Source organism: Aethina tumida, chromosome 2 (assembly GCF_024364675.1).
Source record: "Aethina tumida isolate Nest 87 chromosome 2, icAetTumi1.1, whole genome shotgun sequence".
In the NCBI taxonomy this organism is placed as follows: Eukaryota; Metazoa; Arthropoda; class Insecta; order Coleoptera; family Nitidulidae; genus Aethina; species Aethina tumida.
The window spans coordinates 6,097,185-6,116,793 of record NC_065436.1 but is presented as its reverse complement, the minus strand read 5'-3'; the positions used below and the strand labels follow the sequence as shown (position 1 = coordinate 6,116,793).

At 26.4% G+C, this 19,609-nt stretch overlaps 6 protein-coding genes across 8 annotated transcripts in view; 2 read left to right on the top strand and 4 right to left on the bottom strand.

Moving 5' to 3' along the window:
* The first annotated feature begins 30 nt into the window (after positions 1 to 30).
* Positions 31 to 1,110, top strand: LOC109600206 (uncharacterized). The gene is made up of 3 exons (XM_020016317.2): positions 31 to 457; positions 507 to 679; positions 732 to 1,110. The coding sequence occupies exons 1-3, from the start codon at positions 201 to 203 to the stop codon at positions 1,022 to 1,024; spliced, it is 723 nt and encodes a 240-aa protein (XP_019871876.2). The 5' UTR covers positions 31 to 200; the 3' UTR covers positions 1,025 to 1,110.
* LOC109600207 (peroxiredoxin-2) lies at positions 1,101 to 1,964 on the bottom strand. Its single transcript, XM_020016318.2, has one exon. The coding sequence runs from the start codon at positions 1,741 to 1,743 to the stop codon at positions 1,144 to 1,146; it is 600 nt and encodes a 199-aa protein (XP_019871877.1). The 5' UTR covers positions 1,744 to 1,964; the 3' UTR covers positions 1,101 to 1,143.
* Positions 1,965 to 2,062: 98 nt separating this feature from the next.
* Positions 2,063 to 2,995, bottom strand: LOC109600205 (uncharacterized). The gene is made up of 3 exons (XM_020016316.2): positions 2,640 to 2,995; positions 2,420 to 2,592; positions 2,063 to 2,371 (listed from the first exon to the last, which is right to left on the bottom strand). Exons 1-3 carry the CDS (start codon positions 2,822 to 2,824, stop codon positions 2,076 to 2,078), a joined length of 654 nt encoding a protein of 217 aa, XP_019871875.1. The 5' UTR covers positions 2,825 to 2,995; the 3' UTR covers positions 2,063 to 2,075.
* Positions 2,996 to 3,766: 771 nt separating this feature from the next.
* On the top strand, positions 3,767 to 4,939 carry LOC109600221 (60S ribosomal protein L18). Its single transcript, XM_020016342.2, has 4 exons — positions 3,767 to 3,857; positions 3,992 to 4,078; positions 4,139 to 4,397; positions 4,649 to 4,939. Exons 1-4 carry the CDS (start codon positions 3,855 to 3,857, stop codon positions 4,864 to 4,866), a joined length of 567 nt encoding a protein of 188 aa, XP_019871901.1. The 5' UTR covers positions 3,767 to 3,854; the 3' UTR covers positions 4,867 to 4,939.
* A 734-nt stretch (positions 4,940 to 5,673) lies between these two features.
* Positions 5,674 to 6,889, bottom strand: LOC109600224 (complement component 1 Q subcomponent-binding protein, mitochondrial). Of its 2 annotated transcripts, none has more exons than XM_020016346.2 (5): positions 6,580 to 6,889; positions 6,375 to 6,525; positions 6,122 to 6,315; positions 5,972 to 6,066; positions 5,674 to 5,919 (listed from the first exon to the last, which is right to left on the bottom strand). In XM_020016346.2, exons 1-5 carry the CDS (start codon positions 6,803 to 6,805, stop codon positions 5,770 to 5,772), a joined length of 816 nt encoding a protein of 271 aa, XP_019871905.2. In that variant the 5' UTR covers positions 6,806 to 6,889; the 3' UTR covers positions 5,674 to 5,769. The 2 variants fall into 2 exon arrangements, with proteins under 2 accessions (XP_019871905.2, XP_019871906.2); XM_020016347.2 differs by having other exon boundaries at positions 5,978 to 6,066.
* A 630-nt stretch (positions 6,890 to 7,519) lies between these two features.
* The window catches only part of LOC109600216 (GTP cyclohydrolase 1), a 33,690-nt gene continuing 21,600 nt past the window's right edge, over positions 7,520 to 19,609 (bottom strand). For both annotated transcript variants that reach the window (XM_020016330.2, XM_020016329.2), the window contains exons 3-4: positions 8,777 to 9,059; positions 7,520 to 8,718 (exon numbers count right to left, since the gene is read on the bottom strand). In XM_020016330.2, coding sequence (XP_019871889.1) covers positions 8,589 to 8,718; positions 8,777 to 9,059 — 413 coding nt within the window. In that variant the 3' untranslated portion in view covers positions 7,520 to 8,588. The remainder of the gene's footprint in view (positions 8,719 to 8,776; positions 9,060 to 19,609) is intronic.

The following is a 19,609-nucleotide window of genomic DNA, read 5'->3' as shown; positions in this document are numbered from 1 at the left end:
AGAGCGCCATCCGTGCCCGAGTCATATTAATCTCAATAGATGGGGTCACAAAAAATATGTTTTCTGTGGACTGAAAAACTTAAATATTTAATATATTTTATTAAAATTTAGCAAATAATGAACACAAATCAACAACAATCTATGATATTGATCTGTGTATCTGAATTTTAAATTTTTGTAGACTGGTTTAAAACTCGAGCATGCGCATAAGCAAACAACAATTAAAATGTAAAATAATACACACTTGTTATTTATATTTTTATAATATAATTATAATGAGAAATTATAAAAAATTATTATTTGAAGATTACAATATACCTTGTAAAGATTTAGCTACACATCTTTTAGGAAAAATAATTGTCAAAAAACAAGACAATATTGTTATAAAAGGAAGAATTGTGGAAACAGAATGTTATTTAGGTGGAAATGACAAAGCATCAAATACATACAACAACAAGTAGGAATATATCTCTGTTTAAATTGTTTTTAAATAAACCACCTTATAGGCGAACACCTGCTAACGAGCCAATGTATATGAAAGCAGGAACATGTTTTGTATATATGACTTATGGAATGTATCATTGTATCAATATATCAAGCAAAGAACCGGGTGCTGCTGTTTTGTTACGAGCTTTAGAACCAATTACTGGCATTGAAGAAATGAAAAAGTTTCGTTCTGGTATTTGTACATATTAATAAGTAAATAAAAGGCACAAATTTAATTATTTTAGTTAAGAAAAAGGGTAACATAAACACTGAAGATTTATGTAGTGGCCCCTCAAAATTATGTATGTCTTTGAATATTACCAAAGCAAACACAAATAAGGTGGACTTGGCAGATAATGAGGTATTGTGGATTGAGGATCCAGATAAAATGGATGAGTTTAAGGTTGTTTCCACCTCTCGTATTGGTATTGCTTCAGCTGGGGAAGAATGGGCTAAAAAGGAACTACGATTTTATATTCTAGGAAATCCTTGTGTTAGCAAAAGAGATAAAAAAGCAGAAAGTAATTTTGAAGTATAGCAATGTAATTTCTATTTTCAGTAATTGACCACAAATGAAATTATTTACATATAATATTGTCTAATAAAAAAGAGACTATTAATTAACTTATTAATTTATTAACCACTAGATTGAACATTTCACAATGACTCAGGTTTAGAACTAAAATAGACTTGACTTCCTTGTGGAGTAGGTTTAATCGATTGTGATCCTGGCCTCCATCCAGCTGGACAAACTTCTCCATATTCGTCGGCGTGCTGAAAGGCTTGAACAAGGCGAAGAATCTCATCAACAGACCTACCTACTGGCAAATCATTCACTGTTATTTGCCTAAGGACACCAGTTCTATCAATAATGAACAGTCCTCTAAATGGTATACCAGTTGACTCATCCAACACCCCATAATCTTTTGATATTTTCATTGACTTATCTGACAAGAGGGGAATTGACACATCTTCAATTCCCCCTTTCATACGTGGAATATTCAACCACGCCAAATGAGAGTATTCAGAATCGGTCGACACAGCAATTACCTCAGCGTTTAACGCCTTGAAGTCCTTCAATCGGTCGGAAAAAGCAATTATTTCAGTTGGACACACGAACGTAAAATCCAATGGGTAAAAAAACAATATGACGTACTTCCCCCGATAATCGGACAAGGATATTTCTTTGAAATCCTTCTGTAAAACTGCCGTGCCTTTAAAGCTTGGAGCTTTGATATTCAAAGGTGGAAGTGGCATTATTGGACACTTTTCAAGTTGCAATTTTTATTATTGCCATGTGAATGATTATATGTGTCATAAATAAACGTGTTGCCATGGATAATCAACAAACTTGCACAAAATAATTGAATTTTATTTTTAATTACCGGATTTATTTGAAAATGATAATACATTAACCATCGTGACGCTTGAAGAATCTTCTAGTTCAATATTATTAAACTGAATTTAAAATTGTGTTTCAACTTAGCAACTACATTAAAATTTATACTGTATATTTTAATTAATGATTCTTAACTCAGTTATACTTCTTTGAGAAATAAATAAAAACTATTTTAGATTTGTTTAAATTTTTATTCGAGAAAGAGCTTCTCTGCCTTCCTATCTTTCTTACTAACATGTTTGTTTCCTAAAATATAAAACCTAAGGGGTTTATTAGCCCACTCATCTCCAGCAGAAGCAATGCCAATTCTAGAACTGGCCACAATATTTATATCTTCCTGTCCTTCTGGATCTTCAATCCACAGTTCTTCACATTCAGTTAAATCCAGTTTGTTGCAATTCTCTTTAGTTATATCCATAGATATGCATAACTTTGCAGGACCATTGCATAAATCCTCAAGTTTCTTCACATTTGCATTTTTCTTTTCTTAAAAAATTTTCTAAATTTATAAGTAACACTTTCATGATATCTTACCTAATCGATGTTCCTGCATTTTTGATTCACCACATATTGGCTCAAGAGCTCGTAACAGTACTGCTGATCCAGGTTCCTTACTGGAAATGTTCATGCAGTGGTACATGCCATAAGTTATGTACACATAGCATGTTCCTGCTTTCATAAACATTGGTTCATTTTTGGGAGTCCTCCTTTAAACAAATGTTATATATTTTGTTAATTATGGATAATAAATTACCTATTGTTGTATGAGTGGGATGCTTTATCTTCTCCACCTAAATAACTTTCAGTTTCTACAATTTTTCCCCTTAAAATTTCATTATTTTCTAATTTTCTGACAAGCAATTTTCCTAACAAGTTTTTTGCTAAATCCTGACATGGTATATTGTAATCCTCAAACACTAATCTCTTACTATTAGTCATATTATTAGTAAAAATATAACAAATTTATTCAATAATGACAATCCATAGTTTTACCCACAGAACACAGGTTTTACCTTTAGTGTACTCACAAGTTGATTGTATTGTGGTTCGAAAAAGTAAGGTTATGTTATTATTTATTATCATTTAAAATTTAGTTTTTAATGCCATAATAATAATAATAATAATAATAATAATAATAAATCATTGATAGTAATATGTATTTTAAATACATATTATTAATTTGAGAATGTTGCCACACAATTTATTTAAATTTTAATAATGACATTATTAAATAATAATAAATAATTGTTGATAGTGTGTGTTTTAAAGGATCCGAAAAAAAATCCAGACCAAATATATGTTAACAATTGTAATTATCAACAAAATATTTGAAAATGTTGAAATATAATTTTTTATTTAAAAAAAGTATTTAAATTTTTCAAAATTTGTAACTAATGTAAGTTAAAACACTGAAATAACTGATCATATAAAATTTATTTTAATAGTGAATTAGAGGATTTTTAATGCTTCAGTATGGTTAATTTAATTATTTTTATATTATTAAAATAAAAATTTTTAGATAGTTGCTTAATAATAATTAAAAATAAATTATATTTATAGAGAAATTATGGAATGACTTATAATAAAATGAATAATAGATATTTTTGTGAATTATTTAGCTTAGAATCAGTTTGACATAAAATTAATTAAAAATTATTAAATATTGAAAATTTTATGATATAAATTAAGGTAATATTGGTATAACCAGAGAGTTTTTAATTTGCTGGATCAAATTTACATAATACATTACAAAATCTGATTTGTTTGAACTTTTTATGTGAATTTATTAACTAAATTCAAAAATATGATTTTTGGAAAATAAATCTCATCATAATTTGTATGTATAACAACAGTTTCAAATTACGCGCACATTTGCTGCAGTCCCACCAATTACCGACCGGACTTGTCACTTTCAGTGCGGCCCTGGTGGCGCTACGTTGCCTTCTTTTCGTTTTAATACTTGACAAACATGGTGAGTTCGGAAAATATTCGATTTTATTTCAATCATCCGACGATCTTAAAACTTTTTCTTGCCCTTAATGAATCTAATAAGCCCTCGTACCACCGGCCGCAATCGTATTTAATGGTATTTCTGTGATTTTCCAGGGTATCGACATTAACCATAAACACGACCGTAAGGTTAGGCGCACAGAACCCAAAAGTCAAGATGTGTATCTTCGACTTTTAGTTAAGGTACGGTTATTTCCTACATAATTCCAATTGGCAATGTCACGAAACCGTTTAATTTTTTAGTTGTACCGCTATTTGGCCCGTCGTACCGGTGCCAAGTTCAACAAAATTATCCTGAAGAGATTGTTTATGAGCAAGATCTACAGGCCCCCAATTTCCTTGGCCAGAGTTGTGCGTTTGATGAAGAAACCTGGTCGTGAAGGTCTTACTGCCGTTATTGTTGGAACTGTAACTGACGATTCCAGAATTTGGGAAGTTCCAAAATTGTCGATCTGTGCATTAAGAGTGACAGAAACTGCTAGAGCCAGGATTCTCAAAGCAGGTAAGCGAATCGTTTTATTTTAACATGCAATTTTTGTCTAAAAGTGTCAACTTCTTTTGTTCAATTTGTAAAAACGTTATGTTTATTTTCATGTTCATGAACATGTTGTATGAGGCAGCCATGTGTTCAATGTGTCATCTATGTAAATCAGTTTTTCCTATTAATTTCATTTTTAATATTCAATTGTAGTTATGTTTTATGTCTGAGTGTGTTCAAAACAAAGGACTGGACAAGTGTAACATTTGTTTCAGGTGGTGAAGTAATCACTTTCGATCAGTTGGCTCTGAAGGCTCCAACCGGTTCAAAGACTGTGTTGTTGCAAGGCAGACGTAACGCTCGTGAGGCCGTGAAACACTTTGGACCAGCTCCTGGTGTGCCACACAGCAACACTAAACCATACATCCGTTCCAAGGGACGCAAGTTTGAAAGGGCTCGTGGTCGCAGGCGTTCTTGCGGATACAAAAAATAGAGTAATGTTAATACATTTGTCTAAGCTGTTACTCATAATTCCTTTTTGAATAAATTTTGAGAAATAGCACTTGCTTGATTTGTTTTATTTTAAATATTACATAAAAATGTAGTTTTTTCAGGGATTGAGACAAAATTTTCTGATGTTTGTGTGGTAGGAGATGCTTTTTTAATTATATATTGGTACTAAAACAAAACATCTGTGTTGTATTTGACAGACTGAAAGTTGTCCAAATATTAAAGCCATAATGTACTAAGTGTTAAAACATTTCTTTAAAATTTGATCTTAGTATTTTTTAAATAATAGTAATAGTTCAATAATTCATCTTTTACACAAGTAAATAAAAAATAGAATAAAAATACGTATGGATAAAAACTTAATAATGAAAATGTGATCACATTTTATATAACTTTAATAATATAATTATGTTTATTAATTTATAGTAGTTGAATATTAATATAATTGAGATTTTTAAATATATACAGGGAACTAGAGCATCCACAAATTGAATTCACTTATTTATTCATGTAGTGTGGAACTATGAATGACTTTTGGAAGTATAACAGAGAATTATTTAAGTAGTTTAAGCACATAAAACTTTATATACAGTTCTTTAAATTTCTACAAGTTGTGCTAAGTAGGTTTTATTATGAAAATATTAATTAATTAGTCACTTAATTTCATATATAATAATTAAATTAAATCTGTTTTACAAGCTCAAATATTAAAAATGTGTGTTGCTTTTTTTGTATTATATTAATAATAATTACTTATAATTTAAAGTAATATAAATAAATAAAACACGGATTTAAATATACTTTACATTATAATCTAGGTTGTGAATTTAGAAAATATAACACTTAAACATAACACTTAAGACTTAAAATATTAACTTTGTGATGTCTACTTTCCAGACACAAACTTTGAAAGACCTTCTAACAGCCCAATGTATGCTGTGTGTTCATAGGCTGTGCTGTATTGTGATAGTTTCTCCACAAATTCATTAGAAATTCCTTTTTCCTCCAGATAATTCAGAAGTAAATCATATAAATACTAAAATAAAAATATGTTAGACATGTTAACTTTAAAATTGGAAAATATCCACCCTTACTGAGTCAATGACTTCACCAGAAACGGCATAGGTGTTTTCATTCCATTCACCATCATAAATACTGATTTCATCTATACCAAAGATGTCATCTAAAAATAATTTATTGTTGAGTTGGGGATTATTTTTGTGAGAGGGTGTACTTACTGTATCCTTCATCTTGTTCATTGGGGCCAATAAATGAGCACCTAATACTAACTGTGGTCTTATTCCTTATTAATTCAACATCAAAGGAAGGTTTAGATTTGAGTTCTCCAATTTCAGGTTTGTCTAAATTTTCGTGCAACTCTGGTTCAGCCTCAGTGTCAACTGTGTGGTTAATATTGAATTTGATCTTGACACTACAAAATGTAATCCAATTAGAATAGTTATAGATTATTAATTTTATTAATGTACTGACGTTTCATCACCACATTGTTTGGTTAAGGTGACTTCAGCACCATTAAGACTTGCAGCAAACCCATCGAGTTCAGTGGGAATAGTTTTAACTTTTTGCGCCTTTTTCTCGGCCAAAATCTCCTCAGTCAGGAACTCCACCAGTTCTCGTTCACCTACAAAAAACATTCCACATGTGCTAAATTACAAATTCCTTTAGCGTCTGGTACCTTTACTGTGAACGCCGTGTTTGGTCATGTTGCAGCCGCAACTGCACAAGTTGCTGTGTTTGTTTTCCGAAAATGTTCTGATTCCATCTCTGGAACCGCACATGTACCAGAGATTCCTGGTCAGGAGCCTTTGTTGGAAGTTGGCGCTATACACCACCTGTCTGGCAGGGTTCAATAAGGACCTTAATCCATTAACTCTTAAGGTTGCTTTCAAAATGTTATTCATCTTTGAAAATTATTTAGGAATGTTAGCCGGCGAAAAATAGGAAGATATAAAACGTGCTTTGGGGTTATGTCACACACGACTACATGTGTGGCAACTTAACATTTGTAAAAGTAAAAGTCACCAATTACTTTAGAAATAAATTATTGTAATAATAAAATATTTATTTGAACAATAATGCACATTATATTATTAGTTGTATTATCAAGGTAAAAATGGTTTTATTATATATTGATTAGAGACTTCAACAACGTTTTGCAGGATTGTTCAGCAGAGTACACACTCTAAAGAGACAGTTCCTATAATTTTTATTAAAAATAATAAAATTGTGAAATAAACAGTGACGGCGACTCAGATGAGGCAGCTGAGGCAGTGTCTCACCTATGTAAGTGATTTTGAACATTAAAAATTTTGTTTTTACTCTTTTAACCTAATATTTAAACAAAGGTAGAAGTTTAATATGTTGTAAAACCAACAATTAAACAAGCAAAACACTTTTAGATTAAATTTCAATGAATATTTTGTGCGCAAGTTCTCCAGAGGCACTTTTAAATGTGCCTCTTGGTGCCAATTTGTTTCATAAGTAAATCTTGAATATTTCTACGTGGTTCCAACATTTGCGCATGCGCTTTAAGATCGGGCTATTGTTTCAATGATGGGGGAGCTGAGGCGTGCCTCTGTATAATTATAAATACTCGCACATAAATAAAAAGGCAATGTTTTTTGGTAACAGCTTTTATTATTTTTTTTACATATTTTACATTCAAACATTGATTGTCTTTCATATACATATAATATAATAAAATAAACTTTGTCAAATAGATTATAAAAATATAATTAAGATTTTAAACAACATATTTCACAAGTTATATAATTTTGAAAACTATTAAACAGTTATAAATTTATAGAAAATTCGTAATGTTTTTATTCAGTAGATCCAATAATATATTTTTTACATATCACAGAGACACTAAACATTTATACACATTTGTATACATGTACATATTCAAAGCATTGTTTATAAACAATGTTAATATATATGGTCCATTTAAGTTATACTTAAGTACTTAAAATAGAAAATCCCAATTTAAAATTTTCAATATACCAAATCCAATTTAATAAAATTTGATAATAAATTATAATATTAATGTATATATAAATAAATATATAAACATTTTAGGCTTCATAAAGTTGTGTTTGATTGAATGATTTTAATTGGGATCTTACAAAATCTTGACAATTGTAAACTATAACTATAACAATATTTGTAAAAAGAAATGTGCTTTTTAGCCAAAAAGGCAGTGAAATAATGCATTGTAAATGTTCATTGTAAATTTGTCTTCATAAAAATTGTTTATAATATTTGTAAAAAGGTCGGAATCTAATTATCTCTAAACTAAAATCAGTTTTTGACAACCCTCATGGAATTCTTTCAAGTCGTCATAAAATTTATTGTCAAAATGGTGTAATAAAATTCAAAACCTACTAAACTTTATACGTAACGTATAACACCATTTATGATGTTGACGGTATTAATGAACTGAAAGTTATAGCCACTAAAATTTAATTCACATTTTAATACTATGTTTTTATACATTATGAGACGTTAAATCTAAAAGCCTATTGATATTATATGCAAAAGTAAAATCAGAAATTTTAAATAATACTAACAGTATAAGGAAATTGAAGACATTTGTACTTGCGTACTGAATGTCATAAATTAATTTAGAAACCATAAATTAAACTAAAATCAATATTAAGAACGAGCCATGGAAACATGCCGGATTTATTTTGACTGTACCAGATTCAAAAACTCTTCCCTGGTCTTAGGATCATCCCGAAAAACTCCCAACATGGTCGACGTTACGGTTTTGCTGTTAATCTTCTGCACTCCCCTCATGACCATACACATGTGCCTGAAAACCATTAAGTTGATCACAATTCAACACTTTAATTATATAAGAAAGTACTTACGTTCCCTCAACAACGACAGCAACACCAGCTGGTTGAACTGCCTTTGTGACAGCCACAGCAATCTGCTTCGTCAGCCGTTCCTGGACCTGAAGCCTTCTCGAATAGATCTCCACGATCCTGGCCAACTTACTCAGACCCAAAATCTTCCCACAGGGCAAATATCCGATGGACACTTTGCCGTAGAACGGGACCAAGTGGTGCTCGCACATAGAGAACATCTCGATGTCCTTCACCACCACCATCTCGTCGTGGTCCTCGTCGAAGATTGCGTCGTTCAGCACCTCTAAAAAATTAATTAATCGTTCAGGCCGAGGAAATTTGGGTCAACAAGAAAAACGACGATATTTCATAACTGCGATAAAATCTCGATTGAAACAAAATTCATGTTCGCTGTCTACGCTCGAGCTTTACGTGACGTAATGAATGACTTATTCAACAGGTCGAGCAAATATATCGGGATTAAAAAGGGGGAATAATGCATTGGAACTATTTGGGAAGAATGGAGGATTTTATGTAAAAAGAGGGAATAAATCAGCATTTAGTACGTTTAAGCATTGGTTGGTCAGTGGAAGTGGGAAGTTTGAGTGGACTGGTGTAGTTGAATCAGATATTAGCAAGTTGCGGAGATTTACAATGGTGGAATACTTAGAAAAAGTGGATTCTTTTCCTCTGAGATTTTTCATATCTGTTGAAATGCCATCTTATTTGGTGGGTACTCAATTATGGTTTGGTATATTCTTGTGAGACGTTTAAAGGACAATCCTAATCGTCTTTAAAGTATGTGAAGCATCTAAAGAATCTAAAGAATCTAAAGAATCTAAAGAATCTAAAGAATCTAAAGAATCTAAAGAATCTAAAGAATCTAAAGAATCTAAAGAATCTAAAGAATCTAAAGAATCTAAAGAATCTAAAGAATCTAAAGAATCTAAAGAATCTAAAGAATCTAAAGAATCTAAAGAATCTAAAGAATCTAAAGAATCTAAAGAATCTAAAGAATCTAAAGAATCTAAAGAATCTAAAGAATCTAAAGAATCTAAAGAATCTAAAGAATCTAAAGAATCTAAAGAATCTAAAGAATCTAAAGAATCTAAAGAATTTAAAGAATCTAAAGAATCTAAAGAATCTAAAGAATCTAAAGAATCTAAAGAATCTAAAGAATCTAAAGAATCTAAAGAATCTAAAGAATCCAAAGAATCTAAAGAATCTAAAGAATCTAAAGAATCTAAAGAATCTAAAGAATCTAAAGAATCTAAAGAATCTAAAGAATCTAAAGAATCCAAAGAATCTAAAGAATCTAAAGAATCTAAAGAATCTAAAGAATCTAAAGAATCCAAAGAATCCAAATAATCCAAAGAATCCAAAGAATCTAAAGAATCTAAATTATTTAAAGAAATGAATCTAAAGAATTTAAAGAAATGAATCTAAAGAATTTAAAGAAATGAATCTAAAGAATTTAAAGAATCTAATCTATTTTTAAATAAATATACAGAGTGTATACATTTATTTTCCTCGTTTTCAGAAAATATAAATAATAATCAATTATTATTGGTGTTAAATTAGTAAATAAGACTTCAGATTCAGATTTGTAACAGTTTAGGAAAAATATTAAGTAACATTATACTTTGTGAAATTGTTTAAAGTCATTTTGCATTTACAATCTGCATTAATTGATTGATTTAAAAAGATAAATTAAAGGTAATCTCCAGCAGAAGTTTATTCAATTGATTCCTGGCAATGTGTTATATGACATATTTTCCCAGAAGTGTTTATAATTTAAACAAGGAAATCCTCGTCGTTCCAAGGTTGCAACAACCACTTTCTAGTTGGCAATTTGACAACAAACAAAGTTGAGTTGATTGATTAAATAAATAAAATTACCAATTAATGTAGCCCATTTTAATTAGTTTAAAAAATATATAAATGTACTTGGGTAATAATTTTAACACCCTTTAACAACCCGTGCATCTACGCAGAGGGAAAAAGGAAACCTAAATGCGTTTTCCGCTCGTCGCAAATGGTGAACGGCGGTCCGGGCTGCTATAGAAACGACTGGGGCTTTCAAGCTGCGGAAGCCGGGCGAGTTAAGCTGCGACCGACACTTTTGACCGGAATTCTTTCGCCATTTAGACGGTTCAAAAGAATCGCGACGGTTAAATTTCATTCATTGCGAGGCACTCAACGGCGACGAGGGTCTGCGATGCCCATTTTCTCAATTTACGTGGCAAAAGTTCTGCTCCGACACTTTTCGACGATGGAAAAGTTACAAGAAATAATTTGTCTCGCTTTGAATATAATAGAGTACCCACTTTTTTACTTAATTCAGTGGGGAATAAAAAAAAAGAAAATATAATCATAAAAATTGATTTAAATATTAAATTGGTCGCAATTAATGTAATTACAACATTTATATTACTGGAATTTCAAGTTTCGAAACAATAAACCTAAATTTAACAAACAGTGTTCATAATCGTTTAGCAATGTTATTATGTATTTGTTTTTTCTTTTATTGATAGCAATAAGATTTGATATCTGTCAATAAAATGAAAACGGTTAGTTAAGTGAAGATTTATATAATCTGACGTCATTAAAACATAAATATAATTGTGTGAACCATAAAAAATCACATTAAACAACTGTTAAAAGTACCTAAATGTGAGAATATTTATGCTTATTGTTATTATACAATGTACTCTGTTTATCCCTTTAATTTGCAACTAGGAAAGTCCACAATTAATTTATAAAAATAATTAATATGCATTACATGCATTTGTCTTTTAATTATGTTCATGAAGGATTTAAATAATTTAACTAGTAATTGATCATGAATATTTACTTAAAAGAAAGGAAATTTTAATTATCTAGCATGGGTACACATTAATTAATTGCTGTCTATATATAAGGTCATTTTTAATAATATTTTGCGGAAAGTTAACAAGATGACTTAATGATTTACATATAAGAATATTAATAAAATAATATTAAAGTTTATAAATTCTCCTAAGATATAGAATTTGTCTAAAAATCCATAATTACATTTTATATAAATGTGGTTTATTTAATAACAATAAAACTGTTTTATTAATTTATATTAAAAATAAAATTCTAATTTTTATCAATGTAATCTATAGTGGTGGAAAAAAGTATGGGAAAATAATAAAAAAAGTTTTATTATATAATTTTTGTTTCAATATATATTTTTATTTATTAACACTTATTAAATATTGGATACGAAATTAATTATTTAGTAATTGACAGTAGAAAAAATATTTTATTTTATAGATCAAATTCAAATTTGATTATTTCTTTTTAAATTAAAATATAAAATTGTAATTTTACTTAAATGTTAAATGGTGTTAAATTAATAAATAAGATTTGTCCAGATTTGTAACAGATTAGGGAAGACAATAAGTAGCATTTGTAAATAGTAAATGAATGTTCCATACTTTTTTCCACCACTGTAGATTACATTGATAAAAATTAGAATTTTATTTTGCATATAAATTAATAAAAAAAGTTCTATTATATAATTTTTGTTTCAATATTTACTTTTATTTATTTGTAAAACATTTATTAAATGTTGGATATTAAAATAATTATTTAGCAGTTGACAGTAGAAAAAATATTTTATTTTATAGATCAAATTTAAGTTTAATTTCAAATTCAAATGTGATTAAATATTTTTGAATAAAATATAAAATTGTAATTTTATTTAAATGTTAAATGGTGTTAAATTAATAAATAAGATTTGTCCAGATTTGTAACAGATTAGGGAAGACAATAAGTAACATTTGTAACAAGTAAATAAACGTTCCATACTTTTTTCCACCATTGTAGATTACATTGATAAAAATTAGAATTTTATTTTGAATATAAATTAATAAAAAAAGTTCTATTATATAATTTTTGTTTCAATATTTACTTTTATTTATTTGTAAAACACTTATTAAATATTGCATATTAAATTAATTATTTAACTGTTGACAGTAGAAAAAATATTTTATTTTATAAATAGATAAAATTTAAGTATAATTTCAAATTCAAATGTGATTAAATATTTTTGAATAAAATATAAAATTGTAATTTTATTTAAATGTTAAATGGTGATAAATTAATAAGTAAGATTTGTTCAGATTTGTAACAGATTAGGGAAAACAATAATTAACATTTGTTACAAGTAAATAAACGTTCCATACTTTTTTCCACCATTGTAGATTACATTGTTAAAAATTAGAATTTTATTTTTAATATAAATTAATAAAAAAAGGTTTATTATATAATTTTTTCTTCAATAATTTTCTTTATTTACTTTTAAAACAATTATTAAATATTAGATATTAAATTAATTATTTAGCAGTTGACAGTAGAAAAAATATTTTATTTTATAGATCAAATTTAAGTTTAATTTCAAATTCAAATGTTATTAAATTGTTTTGAATTAAAACATAAAATTGTAATTTTATTTAAATGTTAAGTGGTCTTAAATTAATAAATAGGATTTGTTCAGATTTGTAACAGATTAGGAAAAACAATAAGTAACATTTGTAACAAGTAAATAAACGTTCCATACTTTTTTTCACCATTGTAGATTACATTGATAAAAATTAGAATTTTATTTTTAATATAAATTAATAAAAAAAGTTTTATTATATTCTTTAATATAATGTCTTTTACAATATTTATATTTTTTGTTTTGTGTGCTGAAATATTAGATAAGATAAAAAATTGATGTGATTAAAAATAATAATTACGTCTTATAATATTTCAAATAGGTCACTTGTACAAAATTAAAGATCAAGTTGTTTTGCTCCCCCAGAGCAGCCAATCCCTCATTAAGTCCTTTTGTTAAGAAGTGTACAGATCCTGCTCCGATGGATTCCGATTTACGTCTCCAGAAATATGATTTCCCTCGACGGCAGTCGGAACAGAAGCCTCTTTATGTGCGATTTGTTGGAACAAAAGACACCGGCAACAAGTACAAAGACCCTACCAACTATGATTGTCTTGTAATGATAGCGCAAATTGAGTTCGCTCAAAATCTAGTTGCCATGGTCACGTCACGGACTCTTTTATCTCCTTAGCGTTGAAGGTATTTCAATAAAAAATCGGTATCGGATGACTTGAGTCCTGTTGAAATATTGGGGACGTGTCTTTTCATGGTTATACATGTTTTGTGTTTATGCATTTATGTAGAAAAGTAAGTGTAAAGATAAACTATAACAGTTTATAGTGTTTCATAAAGCTGATTGGTTAAAGTAAGATGTTTTGTAATGTTCTTTTAAATAAATATTTTATATTCAGGTGTAACACATCACATATCAGGTGACTGACAATTAAATATTAACTAACTCGTTATTACTAAAGTGTAATTTGTCTACAATTTGTCACTAAATGTATATCATTTAGACAAATAGGAAAAAATGTGTGTCAACAGGAAAACTGTAAAATAAATATAATAAAAATTATTATACTTCACAAATTACTATTGTAGATAGGTTTGTAAATAACACAGAAAATTATTAAATTTAAATTAATTTATTATTTTAAATTAAGAAAATAAATAAATATATTTATTCATAGAAATTTTAATTATTATATTATATCGTGGCCCTTTACTGAAAAATATTTTTGGTATTTATAATAAAATTTAATAATAATAATAATAATAATAAAAATTATTACTACTAAATATGTTGCCAAAGACAATTTTTATTATTGTTCTAATATATAATAATTCTATATAAATAATTTAACAAGTAAAAGATACTTACTATTATTATCTAAAATTGAATAAACCGAAAATATGTAAATTATTTCACAAGTTATAATTCATAAAAATATCTTTATATAAGTTACATAGTGACTTTTTTTGAAAATATTGACTTATTATAATTATTATTATAATGTAAAATTGAGTAAACATGAAATATGTAATAAAGTATAATTAAAATTGTAAAATAATTATGTGAATTTATTTTATTTCAAAAATTATAATTCATAAAATTGTGTTTTAAGTAATATATTTAGAATGTTTTTAAATATTATAAATTTACTTCGAATATCTAAATTAAGAGAAATAAATAAATATTTCTCTATGAATATTTTGATATTTTACAAGTAGTGACTGTTTTTTTTAAAATATTGAGTATATTTGTTAAAAAATAGATATTTTAACTACATCTTTGTGTATTCATAATAAAATTTATGGAACAAATAAACAAAAGTCATATTATATTATTAATTTTCTATTTTAAATATTTTTTATAATTATAAAATATAAAATTGAAAACAGAAAATATATAGAAACATTAGAATTTATTTTATTTCATAAATTATAATTCATAAAAATATATTTTAAGTAATTTAGGGAGAATATTTTTAGATATTAAAATTAAATTTATTTTGATTAAGAAAACTAAATAAAAATTTATTCATATTTATCTATGAATAATTATTAAATATATTATAAGTAATGACTTTTTTGAAAAATATTGAGTATATTTATTAAAAACTGATATTTTATCTTATATCTTTTATATTCAAATTTATTGAAAAAATAAACAAAAGTTTCGTTGTATTATTATTTTTCTATTTTAAATGATTTTTTATAATCATTATAAAATAAAATTGAGATAGATAATGTATATAAAATAAATATAATAAAAATTGTAAAATAATTATTAGAATTTATTTTATTTCACAAACAATAATTCATAAAAATGTATTTTAAGTAATTTATAGAACATATTTTTAACATATTAAAATTAAATTCAATTAAAAATTAAATAAAAATATATTTATATTTATTTATCAGTATTTTAATATTTTATAAGTAGTGATTTTTTTGAAAAATATTGAATATTAAATTAAAAAACAGATATTTTTTCTATAATATATCTTTTTGTATTGAAAATAAAATTTATTGAACAAATAATAATACAATTTTGTAAAATAATTATTAGAATTTATATTGCTTCACAAAATATAATCGATAAAAATATATATGGAGAATATTTTTAAATATTAAAATTAAATATTAAATATCTATTAATATTTTAACATTTAAAAAAGCTTCTATTGAGATTTTTAACTAAATCCTTTTGTAATCATAATTGGAAAATTTATTGGAAAAATAATAATATAACAAATAAACAAATGTTATGTTAATTGTCCATTTTAAATGCTTTTTATAATTATTATAATGTAAAATAGAGTTAACAGAAATAAAATAAATATAATAAAAATTTTAAAATAATTATTAGAATTTATTTTATTTCACAAATTATAATTCATAAAAATTTATTTTAAGTAATTTATGGAGAATATTATTAAATATTAAAATTAAATCTACTTTGAATATCTCAAATTAAGATTTTTATTCAAAATGAAATTTATAGAAAAAATAAACATATATCAAATAAATAAAAGTTATTCTCTATTATTAATTTTCTATTTTAAATGCTTTTTTATAATTATTATAATGTAAAGATTGAGTTAACAGAAAGTATATAAAATAAATATAAAAAATAACAACAGATATTTAAACTGTATTTTTTTGAATTCAAAATTATTTTTTTTTTAATAATTTATTTTGTTTAATATCTTTTTCTAGATGGAACTAAACATTTAATTAAACTATTTCAGTACGAAAGTTTATAAAGGCAATTTTTGTAGTTTTTCTATTTTTTTTTTTTATAAAATTAATATTTTCTATATTATTTTCTGGATGTTTAGATTTATATTAATTAAAGATATGAGTATAGATAAAAGAAAAGATAAATGTAATGTATAAAAATTTGAAATTTCGATAATTTTTTAGTATATTATAAACATTTTTTAATTTTAACATTAAATTGTAGTCAAAAAAGGAATATAGTTATACAAATATAACAAACAAATAAAATAAAACATGTATCACTATTTTAATATAAAAATGTTTTAATTATTTATACTTTACTTATCTAATTATTATTCTAATTATTTAGACTTTTCCAAAAATTTTGTTAATTACAATTATTATTATAATTATTATTAGTAGGTTGTAAAGGAAAATTAATATTGTTGTTAAATTGAAATAAAAAGTTGATAAAACATAACACATACATAATATATTTTAAATTTAAATTTAATCATAATATTAAAGTTGTTACCAATTTATAGTTTTATTATGAGTTATAATTAACACAAGATAATAATAATAAAAATATTAAACAATGTAATGCAAGTAATTAGTAATATATTGAGTGATTCTCAAAAATATAATAATAATAAATACTATATATGTCTCAAATTGAATAAAATATTTTACTATTCTTTATACAGTAAAAATTGAATAAAGCACATTCAGAACTATTTAAAGGGAAAAATATAATGTCGTATTTTTGTAACAAAATCAAAATAATAAGTGATAGTAGTCCATATTCATAGACAGCTTTACGTGAATGCGTTTCAAGTACCATAAGTCACTGTGTTGTATGTCAGTTCGCATCTGCCATTGACATGAATTGCGTTGATATTGATTTTATATTAATTTTACCTTTCGAGTTCAAATCACATTACGTATTAGGACTCACGGTGTTTCTGTTACGGCCTTGATTTTACCTCATAAAATTTTATATAAAAGTTGTTTTTATCGTCGGTCTGTGGGTCATCCTTAAGAAAATATTGTAACTTTACACTAGCACACTTAAAAAACAATGTTTGTTGTTGGGGATGGAACAAATCTTAACTTACTAATTAAAGAAAAAACTTTATCTACAAGTGGTATAAACTCAAAGAGCCTTTCATCGAATTAACTAAACTCTGGGAGTGGTTGAATTGATTTAATAAAAGGAGATATAAAAACCCGGTAAACTTGAGCTATTAAAGAGTGGCTGGGAGCATTTTGGATAGCTGAAAGGATCCTAATTAAGACTTAGTAATTGGTTCTAGAGGAAATTGCCACCCGGCGTTCGCAGCTTCCGCCAGAGGCGCATTCAACAGGTAACTAAGTTACTTGTCTGGCATAGAGAGATGGGGTATCAAGATGATGGCATTGCCAATATCGCTGTTGATGTGTTTAGACGTAATTGCGAAAATATGCATTCTGGATTTATCTCATGAATTATTACTAAATTTAGGTAGAACAAAAAGGGTTCATCTTTTATTTATTGGACATACTTTGCTCCAAAAAATACCCACACAAATAATAATGAAGGTAGATTTTTTGAAGCAGACTATTTTGCTTATAATAATAAGGATAAACAAATAAATTTTTTATATTCAGTTCTGACAAAAAGTATAATATGGGTAAAAAATAAGAATAGAAATTGTTCTTAAAATTAAAATCTAATCAACCAGATATACCTACAAAGGTTTATTTCACTTTGAAAGCTTTATTATGTGTATTTATGTAACTTTGAAGCAGATTCAACAAATTTTAAAAGTTTTAATCAGTAAGAACTGAACAATCTCATAAGAGATCTGAACCTTTCTAAAGAATCTGCTTAATTACTTGTATCTCGATTAAACAAAGCGAACCTACTTTATCCAGATACCAATTACATTTTATAGTAAAAGATTTAATATTGTATAACTTTTTTATAAAAAAAATACTTTGTACTTTAGTTATTTTCAACTGACAGTCAAGTAATACATAAAAGGTACTCCAGAGGAATAAAATAGCTGTTCTTAATCCAACTCACTCTCATTTTACAGTAGAAGATTTAATATTGTATAACTTTTTGTATAAAAAGTACTTTGTACTTTAGTTATTTTCAACCGACAGTCAAGTAATACATGAAAGGTACTCCAGAGGAATAAAATAGCTATTCTTAATTCAACTCACTCTCATTTTACAGTAAAAGATTTAATATTGTATAACTTTTTGTATAAAAAATACTTTGTACTTTAGTTAATTTCAACTGACAGTCAAGTAATACATGAAAGGTACTCCAGAGGAATAAAATAGCTTTTATTAATCGAACTCACTCTCATTTTACAGTAAAAGATTTAATAATGTATAACTTTTTGTATAAAAAATATTTTGTACTTTAGTTATTTTCAACTGACAGTCAAGTAATACATGAAAGGTACTCTAGAGGAATAAAATAGCTGTTCTTAATCCAACTCACTCTCATTTTACAGTAAAAGATTTAATATTGTATAACTTTTTCTACAAAAAGTACTTTGTACTTTAGTTATTTTCAACCGACAGTCAAGTAATACATGAAAGGTACTCCAGAGGAATAAAATAGCTATTCTTAATTCAACTCACTCTCATTTTACAGTAAAAGATTTAATATTGTATAACTTTTTGTATAAAAAGTACTTTGTACTTTAGTTATTTTCAACTGACAGTCAAGTAATACATGAAAGGTACCCCAGAGGAATAAAATAGGTGTTCTTAATCCAACCCACTCTCATTTTACAGTAAAAGATTTAATATTGTACAACTTCTTGTATAAAAAATACTTTGTACCTTTGTTATTTTCAACTGACAGTCAAGTAATACATGAAAGGTACTCCAGAGGAATAAAATAGCTGTTCTTAATCCGACTCACTCTCATTTTGCAGTAAAAGATTTAATATTGTATAACTTTTTGTATAAAAAATACTTTGTACTTTAGTTATTTTCAACTGACAGTCAAGTAATACATGAAAGGTACTCTAGAGGAATAAAATAGCTTTTATTAATCGAACTCACTCTCATTTTACAGTAAAAGATTTAATAATGTATAACTTTTTGTATAAAAAATATTTTGTACTTTAGTTATTTTCAACTGACAGTCAAGTAATACATGAAAGGTACTCCAGAGGAATAAAATAGCTATTCTTAATTCAACTCACTCTCATTTT

Bases quoted from the DNA above. Each gene is read 5' to 3' on its own strand.
- LOC109600207 (XM_020016318.2), bottom strand. From the start codon at position 1,743: ATGCCACTTCCACCTTTGAATATCAAAGCTCCAAGCTTTAAAGGCACG.
- LOC109600221 (XM_020016342.2), top strand. The intron at 4,079-4,138 runs GTACGGTTATTT...TTAATTTTTTAG, and splicing joins ATCTTCGACTTTTAGTTAAG to TTGTACCGCTATTTGGCCCG. The intron at 4,398-4,648 runs GTAAGCGAATCG...CATTTGTTTCAG, and splicing joins AGCCAGGATTCTCAAAGCAG to GTGGTGAAGTAATCACTTTC.
- LOC109600224 (XM_020016346.2), bottom strand. From the start codon at position 6,805: ATGAATAACATTTTGAAAGCAACCTTAAGAGTTAATGGATTAAGGTCC. The intron at 6,316-6,374 runs GTCAGTACATTA...TACATTTTGTAG, and splicing joins AAACAATGTGGTGATGAAAC to TGTCAAGATCAAATTCAATA. The intron at 5,920-5,971 runs GTGGATATTTTC...TTTTTATTTTAG, and splicing joins AAGTCATTGACTCAGTAAGG to TATTTATATGATTTACTTCT.
- LOC109600205 (XM_020016316.2), bottom strand. From the start codon at position 2,824: ATGACTAATAGTAAGAGATTAGTGTTTGAGGATTACAATATACCATGT. The intron at 2,593-2,639 runs GTAATTTATTAT...ATTTGTTTAAAG, and splicing joins TCCCACTCATACAACAATAG to GAGGACTCCCAAAAATGAAC. The intron at 2,372-2,419 runs GTAAGATATCAT...AAATTTTTTAAG, and splicing joins AATGCAGGAACATCGATTAG to AAAAGAAAAATGCAAATGTG.
- LOC109600206 (XM_020016317.2), top strand. From the start codon at position 201: ATGCGCATAAGCAAACAACAATTAAAATGTAAAATAATACACACTTGT. The intron at 458-506 runs GTAGGAATATAT...ACCACCTTATAG, and splicing joins TCAAATACATACAACAACAA to GCGAACACCTGCTAACGAGC. The intron at 680-731 runs GTATTTGTACAT...TAATTATTTTAG, and splicing joins AATGAAAAAGTTTCGTTCTG to TTAAGAAAAAGGGTAACATA.